A 20,730-nucleotide genomic window follows, 5' to 3' on the forward strand; every position below is an offset into this window, starting at 1 on the left:
AGGGTCTGGCTTCTCCTTGGGCCCTGGCCTGTCCCCAGACCCCAGCGCCAGAAACTGTGGTCTGTGCGTCACTGTTCACGGCGCTCCTCGGTGGTAATTACTCAATTAGGGAGCCCAAGAGCTGCTTACCTGGCGCTTCAATTAATTGCTTATAAACACTTAGGAGTGCCGCCTCTGCTTCCTGGCTTCTCTTACTCAGAGCCACCACCTTCGGAAAGAAGAGAAAGCGTCACGTGCAGCCATGGCCCTGGACCTGCAAGGGAGACCACTACCTTCCTGCGCCAAGCGGGCAGGAGATGGCGGGTGTGTTGGGCTGGAGGGATGGCTCAGCCGTTAAAGGCTAGGCTCACAACCAAAAATATAGGAGATGGCGGGTGTCGGCGGTCACAAGTGGCGGTTCCCACATCAAGGACTCTGAGTTCATAGGCCAGCTGCACTGTACCCAGGCTGTGTGACCTTGGACAAGTCACTGCCCTTCTCTGAAGCCTCAGTTTCCTCCAGAAGAGGAATGGGGTGGGGTGGGGTAGCTAAATCGTACACAATAGGACCCACTTTCTCACCAGCTTGGAAGATCTAAACACCGGGAAAAGCGAACAATAGGTTATTAATAATATTGCCGATTAATCTTTACTCAAGGGCAATGCGGTCGAGTTCAAACATGACGTGCTTTGGGAGAGGGTGGGACATGCTTGGCGAAAACTGTGCAACTGTGAATTCTTAGAAGACACTAACAGCCTCGACCAACATCAGAGAGTAATAGGGTTCACGTCAAAGTTCCTAGTACACGGATGGCGCTCAATACATGCTTCCCGACTGAATGGCTGCACACACACACCAGGCAGCTGAGTGGTGACGTTCACCCATCCTTCTCTTCCTCATGTTCTTGTTCAGTAAGACTCTGGGGAAGGTGAGAGTCACAGGCATCGGGCGGCTGGGTGACTCTGGGCGGGCTGACAGCGGGGGGACTTCCGGGCTCACGACCCTCTAGTTTCCCAGTTCAGACGGTGAAGTCCGGCGACTCTGAGCCGAGCTCTTGCTGGCCAGTTGCGATGCAGAGTCCCGGGCCTTCCGTTCTGAGGCCGGTGCCTAGGAGGCACCCACAGCTACCCCACATCCACAGGACCGGCTGGGTCACGGAGGGTGGCGGCGAGCCTGATGCGGCTGGTACCACACAATGTCCCTCCCAGCACCAACTTCCTGTGTGGCGGGTGGGAGCGTAGACTGGCATCTTCTCCTGCGCAGCATAACTTCCTTTATCTCTCGGTGATGGAGTCAAAGAGATGACTGACTGTGGCTGAGGCCTTCCCTCAAACATAGCCCTCGGAGCTCTTCCCGGCACAAAGTCAGTGCTCAGTATAATTATTTTTCTCAGAGGCGGGCAGGGCAGGTCTTATGTAGTCCAGGCTGACCTCAAACTCACTGTGTAGCTGAGGATAACCCTGAACTCCCGGGTCTTCCTGCCCCACCTCCCAAGGGCTAAGGTTACAGCACAGCACATCTCTTAGTTTATGCTGGGGATCGAACCCAGGGCTTCATGCATGCTAGGGGTCACACTCCACCAACGGAGCCCCACCCCCAGCCCATCAATGCCATTTACCAAGTAAACAAATTGAGTGCATTGCACCAACCCCATTTCCCAACAAAATGTTGTCAGGGGCTCGTTTGCTTCCCAATGGCAGAGGCCATTTCGGAGACAACCTGTCCAGAGAGGTGGACACCAGGATTTCAAAGCCCAGTTCTAGAATGGGCTAGCTGAACATAAATCCGCTTAAATCCTCAAACCTCTATTTCCCCATTTGTAAAAGGTGGGCGGCGGCGGCGGGGTTAGGGGGGAGCAAATAGCACAGCGACTCCTTCAAAAGGTCCTAGAGATCCAGGGTTTTAGCTGCGGGCATGCTTGAGGCCTCACAGATATGTTTACTGCCATGGGTGTCCAGTTTCCGCCTTGACTCTGCCAGTTCCCGGAGTGAGAATCTCAATTGCGTTTGTCTCTCTCTGGTGTTTCACAAAAAGAACCTAAGAAAAGCCTTGCCTTGCTACGCAAACCAGTGCACCAAGAGGAGGAGAATCTGAAAAAAAAAACATCCAATATAGAGATTCACGCGGCTCAACATGGCCGCCATGCTGCCCAATATGGCTGCCACGCTACCCAATATGGCTGCTACACTGTCCACTATGACCGCCAAAGCCACATGAGGCTCCTGACCAACTGAACCATGGGAAGTCCAAATCAAAACGTGTAATGAATGTGAAACACACGCAGGATTTCAAAGCCTTAGTTAGCATAAAAGAGGACGGCATAGCTCCCCACCATTTCAACAACGGAGCTGCCCTCTGAAGGGACTGACGCGCACCATTTCACAAGGTGGCTACCAGAAAGTGTCCGAGTCTGTCTGTGGTCATTAGGTTTCTATCTGACAGAGAGGGCCCACGGAGGCTTTGCAGACCAGGACGAGTTATGTTAGAGAAGTAGGAGAGAAATGGACGGCCCGTGTCAAACGCGGACTTCAAAGGCCGGTGACTACAACACTTCCACCCCGCACTGTTCTCCCGAGAAGAGACTCCGGGTCACTGACCTTCTGGGGTGACAGCCTTTCATTCACTCAACCAACATTTCCCAAGAGTCCCTGTGACGGGCCCAGTACCGAGGACTAAGAATAGTCGTAACTGGTGGGGACGGGGACCTGGAGGCAATTCCCCAGGTGATCTGTTAATTACAAGCAGTAAATGTTTGGAAGGAAAAGAGGGGGTGGGGTGGGGGGTGGGGAGCCGGGGGACTGGCAGAGGGTGGAAGTAGGGGGAGGCTGACCCAGTTTGGTGGTGGGACTCGGCGAATCCCCATCTCTCCCTGAGAAGGGAGGTGTGCTGGGGAAGGGAAAGGGGAAGAAGCATGCGAAAATGGAGTCACCCAACACAGGAGGATTTGCCATCCTTCCAAGACAGACTACTCCAAGCGGAAGGGTGCCCCGGCAGGGGGGACACTGAAATACCACGTATCTTGGCAGTGTTGGGAGTCAGTGAGTTTGGGAGCATCCCCAAGAGGCTGGTAATGACGGTGAAATGCCGAGGCAAACCACAGACTCTTGTTAGTGAACATCCGTCTTCAAAGACAAGGCAAGTCACCAAGTCATCTCCACCATTGTTTGACTGTGGAGGCAAGGGATCGGGTGCCTGAGAAAGCAAGAGCCCCAGGCAGGGGGCGGGGATGGTCATTTTGACTCCCCAGGGTCCTGCAGCTGCTGGAAGTTAGAAGCTGTGGCCTTGCTGACCCACGGTTCACGGAAGCCACAAGGATTGACACCACGCACCACCCATCCGATATGAATATATGTCACAGACACTCCAGTCCCCGGGCGTCTGTGCTGAACACGGTCCTGACTGGGGTCTGCGGGAGGGCGAGAGTGTTCCCATGGATTGAAAAAGCAGATGTGGAGACAAGGGCTGGCCGAGTCCTTTACAGCTACTCCAGCCTCACCCACGACCCCCCCACCCTCCTTCCCATCACGGTGCCCACCGGTTTGTAGTGGTGTCTTTATGCCTCTGGCTGTCTTCCTATAATGTCCCCGAGAGCTGAGCTGTTCAATGCACACACTCGCCACCATCCATGCACCACTGACCACTTGGAAGTAAGTGGCCATTCCAGCACCCTTAACCCACAGGCCTTGACCTGGGAACTCGGCAGGAGGAAGGCTGTGTGGCCGGGTCATGGCCATGCCTGGTCACAGGGAAGGGTGGAAGTATGGAGACTGGGCTTGTGACAGCAGCAATCTGGAGGGCACACGGGCAACACAGAGACATCAGAGGCCAGCCACACGCCCGACAGAAGTTCACTGTTAGATGCAGCCATCGTATGGTACTTACACGGGGCAGGACCCCAGCAGCGAATTCAGGAGAGGGAGGTCCTGTTGCAACCATCTATGTGGCTCCTGCCTGCTGGGGGTTAAAAATCTGGCCAAATGGAGTCCCTCCAGTCTATGCTTCCACATCTGGATTTGACATGGGTGCTAGAGATTCGAACCCGGCTCCTCATGCTTCCACGGCAAGCGCTCTTTTAGCCACTGAACTGTCTTCACTTGTTTCTGCATCCCTCTGTCACTGCACCCCTCCCGTCACTGTCCCCAGGCCCCAGGAGGACCCCGGCTGGGGCCGGAGGAACCGCTGGAAATTTTATTGCCATAGTTATTGGCCCCAGGTTAAAGATAAAGCAGAGGACCCATGTTTTCAAATGCTGGTGCTCAGAACACTTTTTCAGGCAACACAACGTGGCCCCCAGTTTGTTTATGCCAGGCTCTGGGGACCCAGCGAGGTACACTCGCACGGAGCTCAGCAGGCTAGGCTGTGGCCACCATTAGCTACGCTGTAATCACAAATTACTCCGACCAGGAACTCCTGATTTCCTAATTAAACAGCTCGAAGCTGGACTTCTCAGCTCCTGGGGGCGGGGGAGCCAGAGTCCCTCGGTTCCGCTTGCTCCTCCCACGTTTTTTACACTCCCCCCCCCCAACTCCCCTTCTGGGGTGGAAAAAAAAATCCCCTGGCCTCCATATAAGACTGCATTTAAATTGCCTGTCACTCAAAACAAAGGCGAACGGCTCATTTGTAATGCGCCAGCCACCTGAATACCGCGGTTCTCCTCCAAGCCTCCACGCACTGGAGCGCAAAGATCATTTTTCTATTGTTAAAATTGTATAAGTCGGGGCTTTTTTTAGCAGCGAAATACACGATTTCGCTTCTCTGCTGAGGGCTGCTGGCATAAAAGGGACAGGACGCTTCCTTTAGTACCTTACAAATAAATTTCGCTTTGGGGGTAATAAAAAAAAAAGAGAGAGAGAAGAGAAGAGAAGAGAAATAAAAAGAAGGAAAGAAGGAAAGCAGCCCTGGGCTGGGAGAAGGAGCCGGGAATTCCTCAGGGCTGAGTCTAGATGGGAGGGGGGTGGGGATGGCTTCTCTGCTGGGCTCGTCTGTGGTCAAGGGTGAAGCAGGAGTCCTTGTCAAGGGTGCTGAGAAGCATCTAAGACCTGTCGCCCTGTTTGCGGGCCGTTGGTTGGACAAACGTGACTCAGTGACGATTGGCATGAGCCGGGTGGCCCTGCTACCTTAACAGCTCAAGTGGCCACTCCTGCATCCCCAGGTGACCACCTCACCCCAGGAGGGTCAATTCACAGACACTTCTTGCTCAGCCTCAGCCTCAGGCTAGTCCTCTGTCGTCCATCCCCCCCCCCCCATGCTGAACATTGTTTTTCTGTATAGGATTATAATCATAATAATACCTTGCAATTTTATAGCGCACAAAGACTTCTCGCGGGTAAGTAGCTCATCAGAGCCTCCAAAGGCTCTGTGGGGCAGCCCTGGGTGAGAGATGGTCCCTGTGTGAGAGGTCCAGAGAGGCTGAGACAGCGGCCTGAAGCAACCCAGGAGGACTAAAGGCAGAGGGTGACTTTAGACGCAGAACTAGTTGTGTGGCAGGGAACGGGGGGCTGGAACTTGCGTGGCCCCCTAGCAACCTGAGTGGATGATGGCCGCTTCCACGGTGGGTGTGCTAGACCCATGGCCAGCTTGCTTCCACACTGTCTGTCCTCCAGCAGCCCGAGGTGGGCTTTCCAGCTGTCACCCACCTGCCTGACCTACAGTGTCAAGAGTGCCACTCAGTGCCACGTAGCGTGGGAGGGCTCATCAGCGTGGCAACTGCCGTGAAAAGCTTACAGTGGGCGCTGGGATATGTGGAAGCCTCGAAGTCCTGGTTCTAATTCTCTTTCAACCTCCAACCACCCTAATTAAACAAAAACAAACAGTCTACACACGAAAAGACCATGTCTCATAAATTTTATCATGCATCCCGAGTTTAGCTAAGGCCTCGTTACACGGACCTCCTTAACCTGGACCAGGGTCCTAGGAGGTCAGCGCCATATTCCCCATGTTCACAACAGCGAGAACTAGCAATTCAGAGAGGGAGTGCAAACAGGGAAAAGACACACAGCAAGGGGCAGAAATGGAACGTGCAACCAGACCCCAGAGCCCATGCCCTTGCTGTGAGCAGCGAGGGGCGTTAAGTCACCTCTATCTCCCCACGGCCAGGCTCTGCTCCGCTGTCACGCGTGCTGCTGGGCATGCACAAGCCCGCGTGTGCTCGCGGGTCCTGCCCGCCCCCCCCTGCCCCCCCCCAGCTCATGAGATTGTGCGTGGCACGTGACCGCCGAGGAGGCCGTGAAGGGTGGGCGGGAGCCGCCCTGCGATCCTATTTTCTTGGACACTCCAGTGTTTAAAAAATATTGGAGCTGTCAGAATCCATCAAGCCAGACACTCCGGATTTGCACATTTGACTGTGGTATGTAAATGACACCCCAGAAAGGACCGGAATATGTAAATATGTGCATCTAGAGGGAGCCAGGACTTTGAAACCAGGAGAGTGCCAAACTGCCAGCTTCTCTGGGGAGTCGGGGGAATCTGGCCACCCGGGGCCCACGCTTCCCTCGACAGTGGCCACCTGGGACCATCTGGGCCATCTGTTCAGACTGGCCGGAGCTGAGGCGCCCCCATCCCAGGCGCGGAGTCACGGCACGAGAATCATTTTCACTTCTGGTCTGTATCCCTGCACGTTCCTCACGGTCACCAGGCTTTTACATCCCTTGTCCCCAAAGGTGCAGCTGTGTGTGTGTGTGTGTGTGTGTGTGTGTGTGTGTGTGTGTGTGTGTACAGCTGAGAGAATCAATGTCAGTGTTCCTGTACCTCAGCTTCCCCACTTAGAGCGCGGGGACACCAAGGCTTAGCAGGTGTGCCCCGAGACAAGCAGATAGAGGACAGGCTTTATTTGCTGTTTCACGTTGGCTTGCCAGGCTAAGAACGCAGCCCAGGGCCTCTGCACCTGCTAGACAAAGTGCTCAACCCTGGAGCCCTGCCACATGCCTGCCGCTTTTAAGTATGAGGTAAGGTTGGCCAAGGCATAGCCAAAGGGTCGCAAGGGTGGGTTGGAGTCACAGGGGCATGTGAGAGGTGGAAGTTGCCAGGACCTCCGGACAAGGGTGAGGGCACAGAGCCAGAGATGCCAAGGGACCCCCCCCCCGCCTGCTCTGGGTCACAGGTAACCTCTGGGCCGTGAGCTGTCCCTTGTGAGTTCCATATCACCCCTGCTGGCCCATGCTGGCTTAGTGAACCCAAGTCCTCTCAGCGACATGCACAATGGCCTTGCCCTGGGAAAGCCAGCGAGTGCGAGTGTGCGAGAGTGTGTGTGTGTGTGTGTGTGTGTGTGTGTGTGTGTGTGTGTGTCCCAGGTGGCAGTGCTCTCTCCTCTCAATGCCACTCTGGCACGTTCTCCAAAATGCCAGCCCAGAAGAGCGAAGCAAAAGGAACATGTGTGCCCTTTAAGGAATAGCGGCCACGCAAATGCCATCAAAGCGCCGTCCTCCCCAGGCTTTTAAATATAGCTGTGATCTTTGGAAGGTCTCTGCGGAGGGGCTGGAGGAAGCCCCGGGAGAACCTCAGTCACATGGGGGCACAGCGGAGGTGCCCGGCTCTAGCCGGAGTAAATATTTTCCGCGCTTTGGCCCTGTATACTATTGGTCTCTGTGGCAGCTGCTGAGCTCCGCCCCGTGCCTGCAAAAATGCTGGGTGGCCCTATGCAAAGGAGGCTGTATTCTAATAAAGCTTTATTTATATATCAGGGCAGGCGGCGAGCTCAGAATTCAGCCCATGGTCTGTGACTCACTTACATACCGCTGCCCCCGTCCAGAAGGTTCTCTCCATGATCGACCTGCTGTTATGCCTTAGGATAAGTCACTCAGCTGTCAAGAGTCTTGGTTGGGTGTGATGGAGCACACCTGTGTTTCCCAGGACACTCAGGAAGTGGAGGCAGGAGGATCAGGAGTTTAAGGCTAGCCTGGGCTTCATGAGACCCTGTATCCAATCAAAGGCTTAACAAAAGAAGAGCCCAGTATCTGGTTTGGATGGACAGAGAGGGTGGCGCAGCATCAAAGTGAGCAGGGCCTCTACAGACAGCAGGTGACATGGCCATCGATCTGTACATCCACACAGAATGTTTCGCTCAGTGCTCAGGACAGCATCTGGCATGCCGGAGAAGTCCGATAAATATTTGCCGAAATGATGAAAAATGACATCTGTGCCCAGCCAAAGAAGGAAGCCCATGGGGGGAAACAGTCTGCTTCCTGTCGCCCCCACCGCAGGGTTTCCCTACTTCGTAGCTAACGGGGTGACTTCAGACCTGGAAGTCCCTCCTTCCCGCTGGGAGGAGTCTGCCTCTGAGACTATCTACCATGCAGTGCAGAGGAAGGCCAAGTCGTCAAAGCGCCAGGAACATGGCAGAGTTGATGGGAACCGTCTGGGGCTGGCGAGGGATGGGACCTTGGGTTGGAGAGGCCGAGAGACAGGGCAGATGTGGGGAGGCCTCGTCCAGTATCCGATGCCATCCTGTTTGGATATGAACTCAGTCACTGGCCTTTCCAAGGGGCCCTGTGTGGAATGCATGTGCTTGTGTATGAGTCCAGCACTTGCAGGGGCCAGAAGAAGATGTCAGATTCCCCTGGAGGAGCTGGAGTCACAGACAGTGGTGAGCGGCCGCGTGGGTGCTGGGAACTGAACCCAGGTCCCCAGCGAGAGCAGCCAGTGCTCTGTTAACCACTGAGCCAGCTCTCCAGGCCCTGGCTGGCCTTGAACTCACAGCAAAGCTTCTCACGGGCTGGGACTATAGGCTTGACAGGCCACCAGGGCCTCCAACTCCCCGTCTCTGTCCAAGCGTTTCTGTGGGGGTCAGGTGACATTCACTCCCCTCACAGCTCTCCCACCCCGTCACTCTTTGCTGACAGAATCCCCCTTCATTTCTTTCCTGCAGGAAGCGACACCCCCAATGCCTTCGGGAAGTAGCTGGATGGAGGAGGAACAGTTGGGGAAATATGGAGTTCACCAAAGACCCTCATCCAATTGTGCAGGGGCTTCTATGCCAGCCAGACACAATCGACAGGAGGCCGAGGGCCAGGCAGGCCCCGCCCTGCAGGCTTCCTCTTTCTCTGAGGTAACCGGGGACGCCATGTTTGCATTGAGGTTGACTTCTGCTCTTGGTTGGGTGAGGCTGATGGGCCACGCAGGCCTCAAGCTGAGCCAGGGACATTGGTTACCTTGGGAGGCTGAGCTCAGACCTGGACGACCCATGCTTCTTAGCTGACAGGGGACGTGGTCCACCCGGAAGTGTCTGGAAGCTGAGGAAGCTGGCCTGGAGATGGGCATCAGGAGAACTATTGCCTGCCTTGATTCTGGACGGCTCTGTTTGCTTGGCCCTGCTACCTCTGCTTTCTCACCTCTCGGGAGCCTGGGTTCGAATCCCAACCACACCATCAGCTATGGGACCGACGTCGAATCATCCCAGCCAACCTTCCTCTGTAAAATATGCAGCACAGGACCAACCACCAAGAAACCAAACACCCATAGGTGCGTCTAACCATGGTGGATGCTCCACAGATGTGACAGCCGCCATGGGACGGGTCTCAGCGCGCACGCTTGCCCTCAGAGATCTCCATCGCCTGTGCTAAGATCGGCCTCTGGGGGTGTCTGCTGCCTGACACTTCCCACCCCTGGCCTCAGAGCAGAATGGAGGTTCGTTCCCCATCCACCAAGGGCAGGGCTGGAACCTGGGTGGAGGCAGAACAGAGGCCGGGGGGCCGCCCCGGACAGGCACCTCGCTCGTCACTGCCAAGATGGTGACAGCGTCTCCCCACAAGTGACAAGGTGGGAACGCGAAGGCAGGGAAAGATGTCCCCAAGATAAATGGCCGTTTTCACTTGGTTTCAATGCCATCCCTGGGACCAGGTGGTGAACCCCTCCCGGGGCTGGGATGAGGGAAGGGTCTGGCTTGCTATTGCCTATCCCCGGCATCATTAATTTCTTTTTGTCTCCTGCTGAGGTACCAGCTCAAGGTGAGCAACTGAGCCGCGGCTCTAAGGATTGATAGATTGCATTCCTTCGCCGGGTCCGTTTCATGCTTGGTGACTCCACAGCAAAGCAATTATCACCGTGGAATGCATAATGGCCTAATTAATAACTAATGTCAGCTCGGCCTCTGAGCCATGATTATACCTTAGCACGCCAACCCTCCCCCCCCACTTTAAACATTTGGAGAGAAAAATATTATTATAATTGACTGGCTAGATTGTTAAAATGTCCCTGCCCTGTGGACAGGGTGCGTAGTGGGAAGCATACAAAGCCCAGAAGAAGGAGGACTGTGCCACCAGCTGGCTGTGTGACTCTACTCAATGTGTGGGGATCTCTTTGACTGGAAAAGGAGACACTTTTCCATGTGTGTGCATGGATGCGTATGTGCATACACACACATGTAACCTAGGGTTGCGTTTCTCCCGCTCTACACTTTATCCTTAGGATCTGGCACGTAATAAGTGCTCAATAAATCGTAGTTAAAAGGCAGGGTTGCCGATTAGAAGCAGCTGTGTGGCTTTGGGCAGGTCGCTAACCCCTCCGTCTTCCTGTCTTGCCTGTATTATAAAACGTTGACAAAGACAATCCCTAGCTTAGGGAGGTCACGGGGAATGACTAGGAACCGTAGACCACTCAGAATGCTGTCTGGAACAGCAACACCAAGAACTGTGTCTGCCAGTCCAATCACATGTCAATTCATACTCACTTTATCAATGCTCCCCCAGTTCCTGTTGAGTGGGGGGGCTATGAGGGGCTGGGGAGCATGGGAGTCTACCGTGTGTGTGTGTGTGTGTGTGTGTGTGTGTGTGTGTGTGTGTGTTTTCAGCATCTGAATAATTTGGAAACAGCTACAATGAGAGACTGTACCAAGTTCTGTGGAAGGGACAAGGAGTCTTGGCTTCATGGTTTTCCCGTAGGAGTGACATGTGACCAGAGCTCTGGAGGAGGAGCTGCAGGTGTCACGGAAGCCCTGAACTGTCTCTGGCTGTCACCGAGGGAGGGGCTACGGGCGATGAGTGGGGACATCCTAGCCAGGCTGCTGAACATGGTCCCAGGCAGAGGCCAGTCTGTGACAAAGAGCCAGAACCTCACAGTGCCCAGGCTGAACGCCTCGCCTGTGGAGGCAAAGTGTCTGACAACCGGGTAATGCTGGTGGAGCTGGCGCAGATGCCCGAGGCAGAGAGCGGGCGATCAAGGATGTATTTCTAAAAGGGAAGGGGAGGGTGGAAGGAAGGCAGGCAGGGTGGACCGCTGAGTCTCACATGGATGGATGCCTTAGGGGTCTGGAATCCAATCCAGCAAGTTGCCAGGGGGTTGTAGTGGGGCGCGCGGGGGGGGGTGGGGGGTGGGTGGTGTAGGGGGGGTCACTGTATGCGGTCAGCCCTGGAGGGAAGCCGAGGGGCTGGCTGATCACGTGGTTCTCAGCAGCAGCAGCGGCAGGTTAAGGAAAAACCATGTGTCATTCCGGCCAGACAGTCACAGACTCTCGCGCCAGGGCCACTGGGTGGATCCTTGCAGGACACGCAGACATTTACCTATGGAGGTCGGGGAGGAAAAGCATTTCCGGGGCAAAGGAACAAGATGTGTAAAGGCTCAGAAGCCCAGCACCACTACCCTTCTCTGTCTTGAGTGGTTCTGGATGCTAGGTGAGGCTTTTAGACAACGGAAAAATTATATTATTATTATTATTATTATTATTATTATTATTATTACTATTATTATTATTGTTATTATTATTGAGACAGTGTCTCAAATAGCCCAGGCTAGCTTTGAATTTATTATGTAGCCAAGGCTGACCTTGAACTGATCCTTCTGTTTCTATCTCCCAAGTACTGGGGATTGAACCTAGGCTTTTGTAACCACTAAAGAGAAGAGCTCGGGGCTCAGGAAAGGGGCAGGGAGGGGCATCCTTGACTCACGATGACGTAGTGTCTTACTCTGTAGCCCAGGCTGGCCTTGAACTCCCAATCCTCCATCCCTAGCATCCTGAGCGCTGCGATGACACACGTGTGTGTCACCATGCCAGCTGGGTCCTTCTGAACCAAAGCCCATAGCCTGTGGCCTGCAGTCCAGAGACGTCTTTGAGCTCACAGAACCAGACAGAGGCCCAGGCCGAGCCATCTGCACAGGCAGACCTGGCTGAACTGAGGTGCAGGATGCTCAACCCACCTCAGAGATCCACCTACTCCGGCTCCCTAGTGCTAGGATTAGAGGTATGTGCCACCCCACCCCCTGGCTCAGGACCCAGTGTTAAAGCCCTAGAAGACCGCCCTGGGCCGTGAAGGTGGGGAGCTGGCCCATGAGATTGGGCAGTCCACCTCTGAATTCTCCTAGAGTTCACGAAGCGTGATCCAGTGGTGATCCTGTCAGCCTTCCAGCCCAACTGGCATGGGATAAATGAGGTGGGGCAGCCACTTCACAGAATGGGAGACTGAGGCTGGAGGTGAGTTGATGGGATCCAGGACCTTCCTTCTCCTGGTTGTGTGACCTTGGGTAGGTTCCTCAGCTTCTCTGGGCCCTGTTCCTCCTGCTTAGGGTGGTAGGAAGGATGGGCTGTGACAGGAGATATCTGGGGAGCCCGTCTGGTGTTCCCCTCGCTGAGGACTCTCAACGCAGGAAGGACCTGACTTCTGTACCTGCACTTAGGGGTCAGGGTGCAAGTCCCCATTCTGACTATGACCCAGGGGTCATTATGTCCAGGCCTCTGTGTCAGATGACAGTCAGGCAAGGATGGGGCTTTTTGGGGTGTGGTGTGCTCGGCCCTGGCAGCATCAGCACCATCCATTAGTTCCAGGGTCATGTTCCTTTTCACTGTGGTCACGGCCACTGCAGTCTCAGACCTTCTCACTCTGGCCTTCCTTTGCTTTTGGGGGTGCTGGGCATGCCCCCCGGCTGCAAGCCTCAGCCCCCCCCATGCCTCTCCTAATTCTCAGTTTGAGCTACTGCGAATCCCAAGTCCACCCCACCAGAGAAGACATGGGGTCATGCATCAGGAGCAGGCGGGTGGGGGGCCAGGTCGGGGGCGGGGGCAGGGTGCCCTGGGAATGTGGGACCTTTTGGCCAATCAGGTGTGCAGTGTGAGCATGTGTGCCCTGCACTGTGCGCTGAGCGCCCATTAGGTTCAGAGAGGAAGACCTAGGGTGCTGCAGGACTCCAAGGCAGGACCTGGAGAAGCGATTGGATGAGGAGGACTCCGACCTAGTATGTGGATTCACCCATTGGCTGGTTCATAGCTATCTGGTCTCTGAAAGGTGTATCTTCGACCGGCCATTTTCTGTCTGTCTTTCTGCTTCCTGGCTGCCACGAGGTGAGCAGCTGCCCCTTCCGGCGCGATATCGGCTCAGTCCAGAAAGGTAGGGTCATGTGACCACAGACAGAGGCCTCCGAACCCCTGGGCCCCAATAATCTTTCCTCCCTGTTTTTCTCAGGTTATCTGTCACAGTGGTGGGAAATTTGACCCACGGTGGCTGCATCTGGTCCCCTGTGATATCCCAAGGGTCCCCAGTGGGGTCTGCACATGGTAGGCCCACAGGCCCGTTTAGTCTTTCATTACCCCACCTAGGCTACAGGAACCTCAGTGAGCTCTGTTGGTCAGCATTATGGCCAGTGTCTACCTCTCACCCAGGAGGCCATAGTGCCCCGGGGGCAGGAGAGGTGACTTCAGGGACTGAGGAGATGGCTCAGCCAGTAACTCCCTTGCAAGTATGAGGATCTGAGGTTGACATCAAGAACCCACATCTAAAGAAATTAAAAAAAAAAAAGCTGGTAGCTCGCAGCTGTAATCCCAGCACTGGGGAGGCTGAGCCCTGCAGATCTCAGCTGCCCACCTGCTGGCCAGCCTTAGCCTAACTGGCAAGCCCCAGATCCCAGTGAGATTCTCCACATAACATGCTCACACAAATGCACCTACACACATGCACACTGGAGCTGGCCACTCATCCTGGTATACAGCAGGTGCCAAGTCAATGTTTGCTGGATGAGGTCTAAGTGGAGCTTAGTGAAAAGTAGGGGGAAGGTGTTGAGAGCCACTGTGGGCAACAGGGAGAAGTCGGGGGTGGGGGTGGGGGTGGGCAGTGAGGCTGGTTGTGAGTCTAGAACATTCTGCTTTGGTGAAGTCCGGGAAGGTGATGTAGAATCCAGTGGGTAACGGGCTGAATAACCAGGTCCCAAGCATCATTATTTTGGTGAATCTTTCCCACCTTCCCCCAGGGGCAGGGGCGCGGGGGACGGGGCCAGGCAGGCGCTGTGCATTCCCCACAGCCAGGGAAACGGAGGTTCATTTAGGAACCTGGCCACAAGCAGGGCCACCACACGAACTCTGAGCTGTATGAGCCTGGCTTTATGCCCATTCTGCTCCATCCTGGGCACCAGGCGTGGGAGGGACCTGAAACTCCCGGGTGCCTGCAGCACCTAGCTCTATATGCCTGTCATACAGTAGGCACGCGATAAAGCATCGGCTGAGCAGCTGAAGGTGTGACTGTGTGCCGGGCCACACAGCCTCGGCTGGAGTGAGTGGTCTATGTTTCAAGCCGTTTCCACACCGCCAGCCCCACCCCCGTCTGACCGAGCAGGGCAGCTCAATGGACACACACCCGGTGGCCTCATCTGCCCGGCGCCAGGCCTGCCCGGTCCCAGAGCTCAGTCTATTAAAAGGCTTGTAAATTTTCATACATGAGCGTCTGGGCAGCAGGGTAGACTAATTGCTGTTAAATGTGCGGGAATGTTCCTGCCACGCGGCCAGGGCCATTCCTCTTCGTGGCTGGGCGCAGCCCGTTCCTTCGTCGGCGGCGGAAAGCTTACAACATGCACACAAGGCCAAAAAGCAATTCGTGTCAAAAAAAGATCAATAATATAAAAATAAAGCACAAGAATTCGAGTTAAAGGGAATGCCATGTAAATATGTGGTTCACGTCCATGATTCTCAGATTAAGAAGAGAAAAAAAAAATCAATCAATACCCTTCTTTAGATGATGTTATTTCTAATGAGAAGGACCCGGAATGGCTGCGAGGATCTGCTTAACTGGGGGGCAGGAGCATTAATAATTTACTTGATAAGGCAGAGAGAGCGAATCAAAGAGGATGGCGGATGAGGGTTCTTAATTTGGTTGTAACTCGGCATCACAGCCCGAGGATGCTTCGGGGGGCCGACAGCCGATCCAGACGGACGTGTGGGTTAGTGGGAGCCTTGCCTCCCGCTGGCAGGACCGCCAGGGAGACAGGATGGTCCTCAGGATGACACCGCCGGAGAGGGTGGGCAGGGAGCAGGGAGGGCGTGGGCCGCCAGCACCCGCCTCATGCTGTAAGTGACACTCCTGTCTGTCGGGTATTTAGTGTCGCCCCCAGATTAAAATCTCACTTGCCAGTGTATCTTAAGGACTCCCCAGCCTGGTCTTCTCATCAACTCTTGGTTCCCCCCGTATGTTGAGGAACCCAGTTAGCTCTCCACACCGAGGCTTGTGGTTCCAACCCTCAATGCTGCGGGCAGAGGGCTGTGTGGGCCTGGGCAAGCGCTTTGCCCTCTCGGAGCCGATTGAGACCTACGAAAGGGTACATTCAATCTGGGCTGTGCCTGACTTGCACTTGAGCCATGGAGGTCTTCCTGATTGCTGTCCCCACCTGAGTCGGGTCTTGTAGGCCATGGCTGAGCCTCAGTTAGTTCACCAGAGGAATGGGTGGGTGGGGGCTCCCACACAGGACTTTGTGGGAGGCACGAGTGTGGCACGGCCAGCCTCTCTTCCGCCCTCTTTTCTCCCTGTATCAGTATCAGCCCATCAAGCTCCCCATGAGTCTACCGGGGCAGCCATGATTCGGCTCATCATTTAAGGCAGAGACCAGTGGGTGAATCTCCAGGACCCACAAGGCAGAAGGAGAGAAACGACTCCCGCAAATCATCCCTTACAGAGGCGCTGTAATGCATGTGCACACATGAACACATGCATGTGCGCCCGCGTGCACACACACACACATCAAATAAATGTAAATAAATAAAAATCTTTTGAAGCGGAGAAGGGCAGAGACCCAGAGAAGTTAAGGGATTGTCGCTCAAGGCCACACAGCCGAGAAGAAAGCCCTGCTGGGATGAAACTCCTCGCCAACCTGCCCCACAGCCCAGGCTTGCCCCCCACCCCCACCCCGTCCTCACAGGAGGGAGGGAGGGAGGTCCCAATGGGCAGGGGCCAGTTTTTCCTGGACCACAGACAGACGATGGACCACAGCAGCTCCCACAGTCTCTGCTTTCATCATTAAAGTCGGGAGGCTGTTGCCCCCTGAGTGGAACCCACAGAGTCCACCTAAAAAGCGGGACAGGTCTGGTCCTGCCTCTGCTCCAAAGTCTCCCTTGTTCTCCTGTATAGTCAGGGTCCACACACATTCTGGCAGCCCCAAGGCCTGAGCACCCCCGTCACCTCATCCTCATGAGATGTATAAAGACGAGCCACATGCTTTGCTGGGTTAAGTGTCCAGTGGCTGCACCGCTCCCGGGGACCTTGGACTTGACTTCTGTGAGATACACAGGGTGCAGGGAAGAGCACCCTAGCAGAAGAAATAGAGGCTGCCAGGAAGGAAGGAGCCAGGCTGGGGTAGGAGGAGCCAGGCTGGGGTAGGAGGAGCCAGGCTGGGGTAGGAGGAGCCATGTTAGGGTAGGAGGAGCCAGGCTGGGGTAGGAGGAGCCAGGCTGGGATTGGAGGAGCCAGGCTGGGGTAGGAGGAGCTAGGCTGGGGTGGGAGGAGCCAGGTTGGGGTAGGAGGAGCTAGGCTGGGGTGGGAGGAGCCAGGTTGGGGTAGGAGGAGCTAGGCTGGGGTGGGAGGAGCCAGGTTGGGGTAGGAGGAGCCAGGCTGGGGTAGGAGGAGCCAGGCTGGGATTGGAGGAGGCAGGCTGGGGTAGGAGGAACCAGGCTGGGGTAGGAGGAACCAGGCTGGGGTAGGAGGGGCCAGGCTGGGTAGGAGGAGCCAGGCTGGGGTAGGAGGAGCCAGGCTGGGATTGGAGGAGGCAGGCTGGGGTAGGAGGAACCAGGCTGGGGTAGGAGGGGCCAGGCTGGGTAGGAGGAGCCAGGCTGGGGTAGGAGGAGCCAGGTTGGGGTAGGAGGAACCAGGCTGGAGTAGGAGGAGCCAGGCTGGGGTAGGAGGAGCCAGGCTGGGGTAGGAGGAGCCATGTTGGGGTAGGAGGAGCCAGGCTGGGGTAGGAGGAGCCAGGCTGGGGTAGGAGGAGCCAGGCTGGGGTAGGAGGAGCCATGTTGGGGTAGGAGGAGCTAGGCTGGGGTAGGAGGAGCCAGGCTGGGGCCCTCTGAGGGCAGAGGGGAGGATTGTTTAAGCAGTCAAGGGCCCCTGACCTTGAATTTTTGCCTCAAGGGCATTCTCCATCTAATCCGGGTTAAGAGAAGCCGGTGCAGCCCCCTGGGTCCCAACACTCAGGTCCCCTCTGTTCTTCCCCTGCCTCGATTCCAGACTTGGACCCTGGATACACACCAGTTAGCGCCTCTCTGAGCCCCAGTCCCCCCACTAGGGATAACCAGAGCCTCCACAAATTGAGACACTTGTAACAAACTAACAGACACACAAAGTGTACAAAGTCACCACAGGTACCATCTATGAGAGAGAGTGCCCGTCCACCCTCTGTGCCATGCTTGGCCACGTGGTAAGGGGCAACAAGAGCCTTCTAGGTCACAGTGAGCGCGTTAGAAGGTACACTCTGAGGGGCTAGCCTTTGCTCACTCCCTGTCACCTGCTGGTCTGTCCAGCCACCACAGCGGCAGCTTGTAAATACAAGCAGAGGAAGGGATGTCCCCGACCCTTGCTACCTGCACGTGGGAACACCAGGGTAGACTACGGGGCCCGTCTCCCTGGACAAAGTCTGCAGAGAAGTTTCTAGGAAGCCATGGGAAACGGTACGTCATGACACATAGCATCTATCACCAGGGGGTAGCCAACATCCACAGGGCCAGCTGAGTGTCACTACCCAGACGGCTCAGAGAGTGACTGATCCAGGGTCGGACATGTCTGTTAGGTGAGTGTTGCCACTGTGGCCAACCTGTGGAGACAGCAAGGCCCAGGCCCTGCTTCCACCTATCTGTCCCTCACCCCAGGATGGCTCTCGGGCCTGCTCCCCACTCCCTAAAGCCATCTGGGTTTCAGAGCTGCCCTCGAGCCCATGAGAAGACGCTCAAAGGGAAGGTCCCAGACTTCACAACAGTCGATGTCCCTTGCCTGGGTCTCCGCGGGCAGCGGAATCTACATGCCTGCCCCCGCCACCTGCCACCATTCTCTGGAGCCAGGGGGAAAAGCTTGTGGTTCCACACATAGAGAGACCTGTAGACGCGGTCACTCTAACAAGAATCAACTCCACCCAAGGAGCTGGGTGGGGATGGGCAGGGAGAAGGGACGGGAAGAGAGAGGGAAGCTCTCTGCAAATGCGGGGTGCTCCTTTTATCTTCGGAGTAACCACGCTCCTAAACCACCCCTCAGCACAATCGCTCATGGTTTGGTAGCGCGCCTGGGCTCTTCTTAGGAGGTCACAGGCAGTGGAGCTGGGCCTGGAGTTAACCCAGCTCAGCCATCGGCTCCTGGCCTTGCTTCTCTGTGACCTGGCGTCTCCCAGCAGGGAGTGTGCCAGCCAGCAAGCAGGACATGTCAGGCGGTGGAACCACCGGGCAGGTTAAGGGCCACCTTGGGCTCTTGTGACAGCTGGCCCAGGTCCAAAGAGACACAGATGTCATGGCTTGATGGGGATACTCAAGGACACACGCAGACAGATAAGGGACAAGATGAATGGCTGTGGCCATCACTGGGACACGACTATCGAGTCTCATGAGTTCAGGGAGCGCACCCCAGGTCCCCTTGGGCTCTGGACATCTTCCCCATCATTGAACAGGGTGGCAGGACTTCCCCAGGGGTAGGGACAGCTCTGAGCCCTCTCCAGTCTCATGGGAGCCTGACACAGAGACTGCACCATCCGAGGACATTTGCAGAGGACCTCGTGGGAGGGTGGTTTATCTTCCCTGGGAAGTCCTTGAGTGTATTACAAAAAATCACCATGCCAAGAGGGGCAGAGGTGATGACTGGTAGCCCTCCCGAGGGTGACATCAGACTGTTTTTGACATGCTGCAGGTATCTACTACATGTTTGTGAGAGCCTCTGTGTGTGTGTGTGTGTGTGTGTGTGTGTACACCTGTGCAAGCAGACCCAGAGAACAACTTGGAATGCCGTTCCTCAGCTGCTGCCTACCTTGATTCTTTTGACAGGGTCTCTCACCAAGCAGGCCAGGCTGGCTAGCCAGTGAGCCCGAGATCTCTATCTGTCTCTACCTCCTCAGCACTGGGGTTACAAGGGCAAGTCACCACAACTAGCTTTTCAGGTTTTTTTTTTTCTTTTTTAAATGTGGGTTCTAGGGCTCGAACCCGGATCCATGTATTCCCACGCCACTTTCCCATCTTCCTAGGCCCACTAAGTGTTTGCCGAATGATAAATGACTGTAAGGACTCAGCCAGCCATTTGAATTGTCTCCCGGTACCTGCTGGGAGGTGGTGGTCACATGAGCTCCCTCAATACCTTGGAGGAGGAGGGAGAGGAGGAGGAGGAGGAAGAAGAGGAGGACATTGCTGGCTGCAGGCTGAGGTGCATCCTGCCACCTGGCTCTCAGAATCCCAAGGAGTTGTCCCTATGCACAGAACTCAACGGTGTGGCACAGACACAGGAAGTCACTCGCCGAAGTCACACGCGTCCATCACAGGGCCGATCCCCACACTGCTGTGCTCCCATTAGGCTCAGGTGACCGTCTCTGTTCCAGAGCAGTCAAGAGGGCTCCGTGACATCCCACAGGCCACCCCGCAAAGAGGAAGCTGGGAGCGAGAGGCCCGCCACCGCCGGTGGGGCCCTGAGGTCTAGGGGGCAAGCGGGTGCACGCCATCGGTTGGACCCGGCTCCCCTCAAATTTAACAAAAGCAAAACTTTTAATTTAGATGTTTGCATCTCTCTGTCTCCAAGCAAAAATAACTCTAAGATAATGACTGTAATAAATGAAGGTAATTAATTGTGGTTTGTTCCTTTAGTGTCTAGTCAGCTTAATTTTACCTTTTCAACTAATAATGAGAAAATAATTTTTGTGCGTGGAGGGTTAATGACATGTAACTGTGAGAGCCGCTAATTGCATGTTGCAATCCATCCATCAGCAGCCCCATCTGCGTGGCTTGATTATGTTTGCTAAATTATTGCTTTGAATTATCTTTCATAAAGGCAACTTTTATAATTAGTGGGGCTTTCGGGCGAGCTCCCTTTCTCTGCTCAAGGATTTTCAAACTTCGGCCATTTCAAGCTGGTTCCCGGGAACCGCTTTGCCTGGCTGGCTTTTGTTTTCCGGGGGGAGGTGAGGCGGGGGGGGGGGGGGGTCCTAAATTGTCCCTTGAGCCATCTAGGAAGCCTTAATTCACAGCGGGGGGGGGGGCGAGTCCACTTCCTCCCCACCACACCTCCCCCAGGCAGGAAAAAGGATTCAAGGTGAGGGGACCCCCAACTCTGGACACACTCAAGGCTGCTGGGCTGGAAGGCAGGAATGGACCTAACCTGACTAGGTTCTGTGGCCGCTTCTCTCCGCACAGGGGTGAAGCGGGATCTGCAGCCATGGAAGTTCAGTGCATCGATCACGAGGAAGGCAGGGGATGGAGAACACAGTCAAGATAAATCCTGTGGGTGTGTGGCCGGAGAGGTCCCTCGGCACATCTGTCCGCACACCTTACCACGTGGGCCTGGGACACCAGCTCCCAGCTTGGTCAACTCCCATCCAAACTTCTCTCCTTCCCTGTCC

At 55.4% G+C, this 20,730-nt stretch overlaps 1 protein-coding gene across 5 annotated transcripts in view; it reads right to left on the bottom strand.

The window, feature by feature from the left end:
* The window catches only part of Cux2 (cut like homeobox 2), a 188,665-nt gene that overhangs the window by 45,017 nt on the left and 122,918 nt on the right, over positions 1-20,730 (bottom strand). For all 5 annotated transcript variants that reach the window (XM_028855643.2, XM_037198680.1, XM_037198682.1 and 2 more), the window contains exon 4: positions 130-208. In XM_028855643.2, coding sequence (XP_028711476.1) covers positions 130-208 — 79 coding nt within the window. The remainder of the gene's footprint in view (positions 1-129; positions 209-20,730) is intronic.

The sequence above is a fragment of the Peromyscus leucopus genome, chromosome 23 (genome assembly GCF_004664715.2).
Source record: "Peromyscus leucopus breed LL Stock chromosome 23, UCI_PerLeu_2.1, whole genome shotgun sequence".
Lineage (NCBI taxonomy): Eukaryota > Metazoa > Chordata > Mammalia > Rodentia > Cricetidae > Peromyscus > Peromyscus leucopus.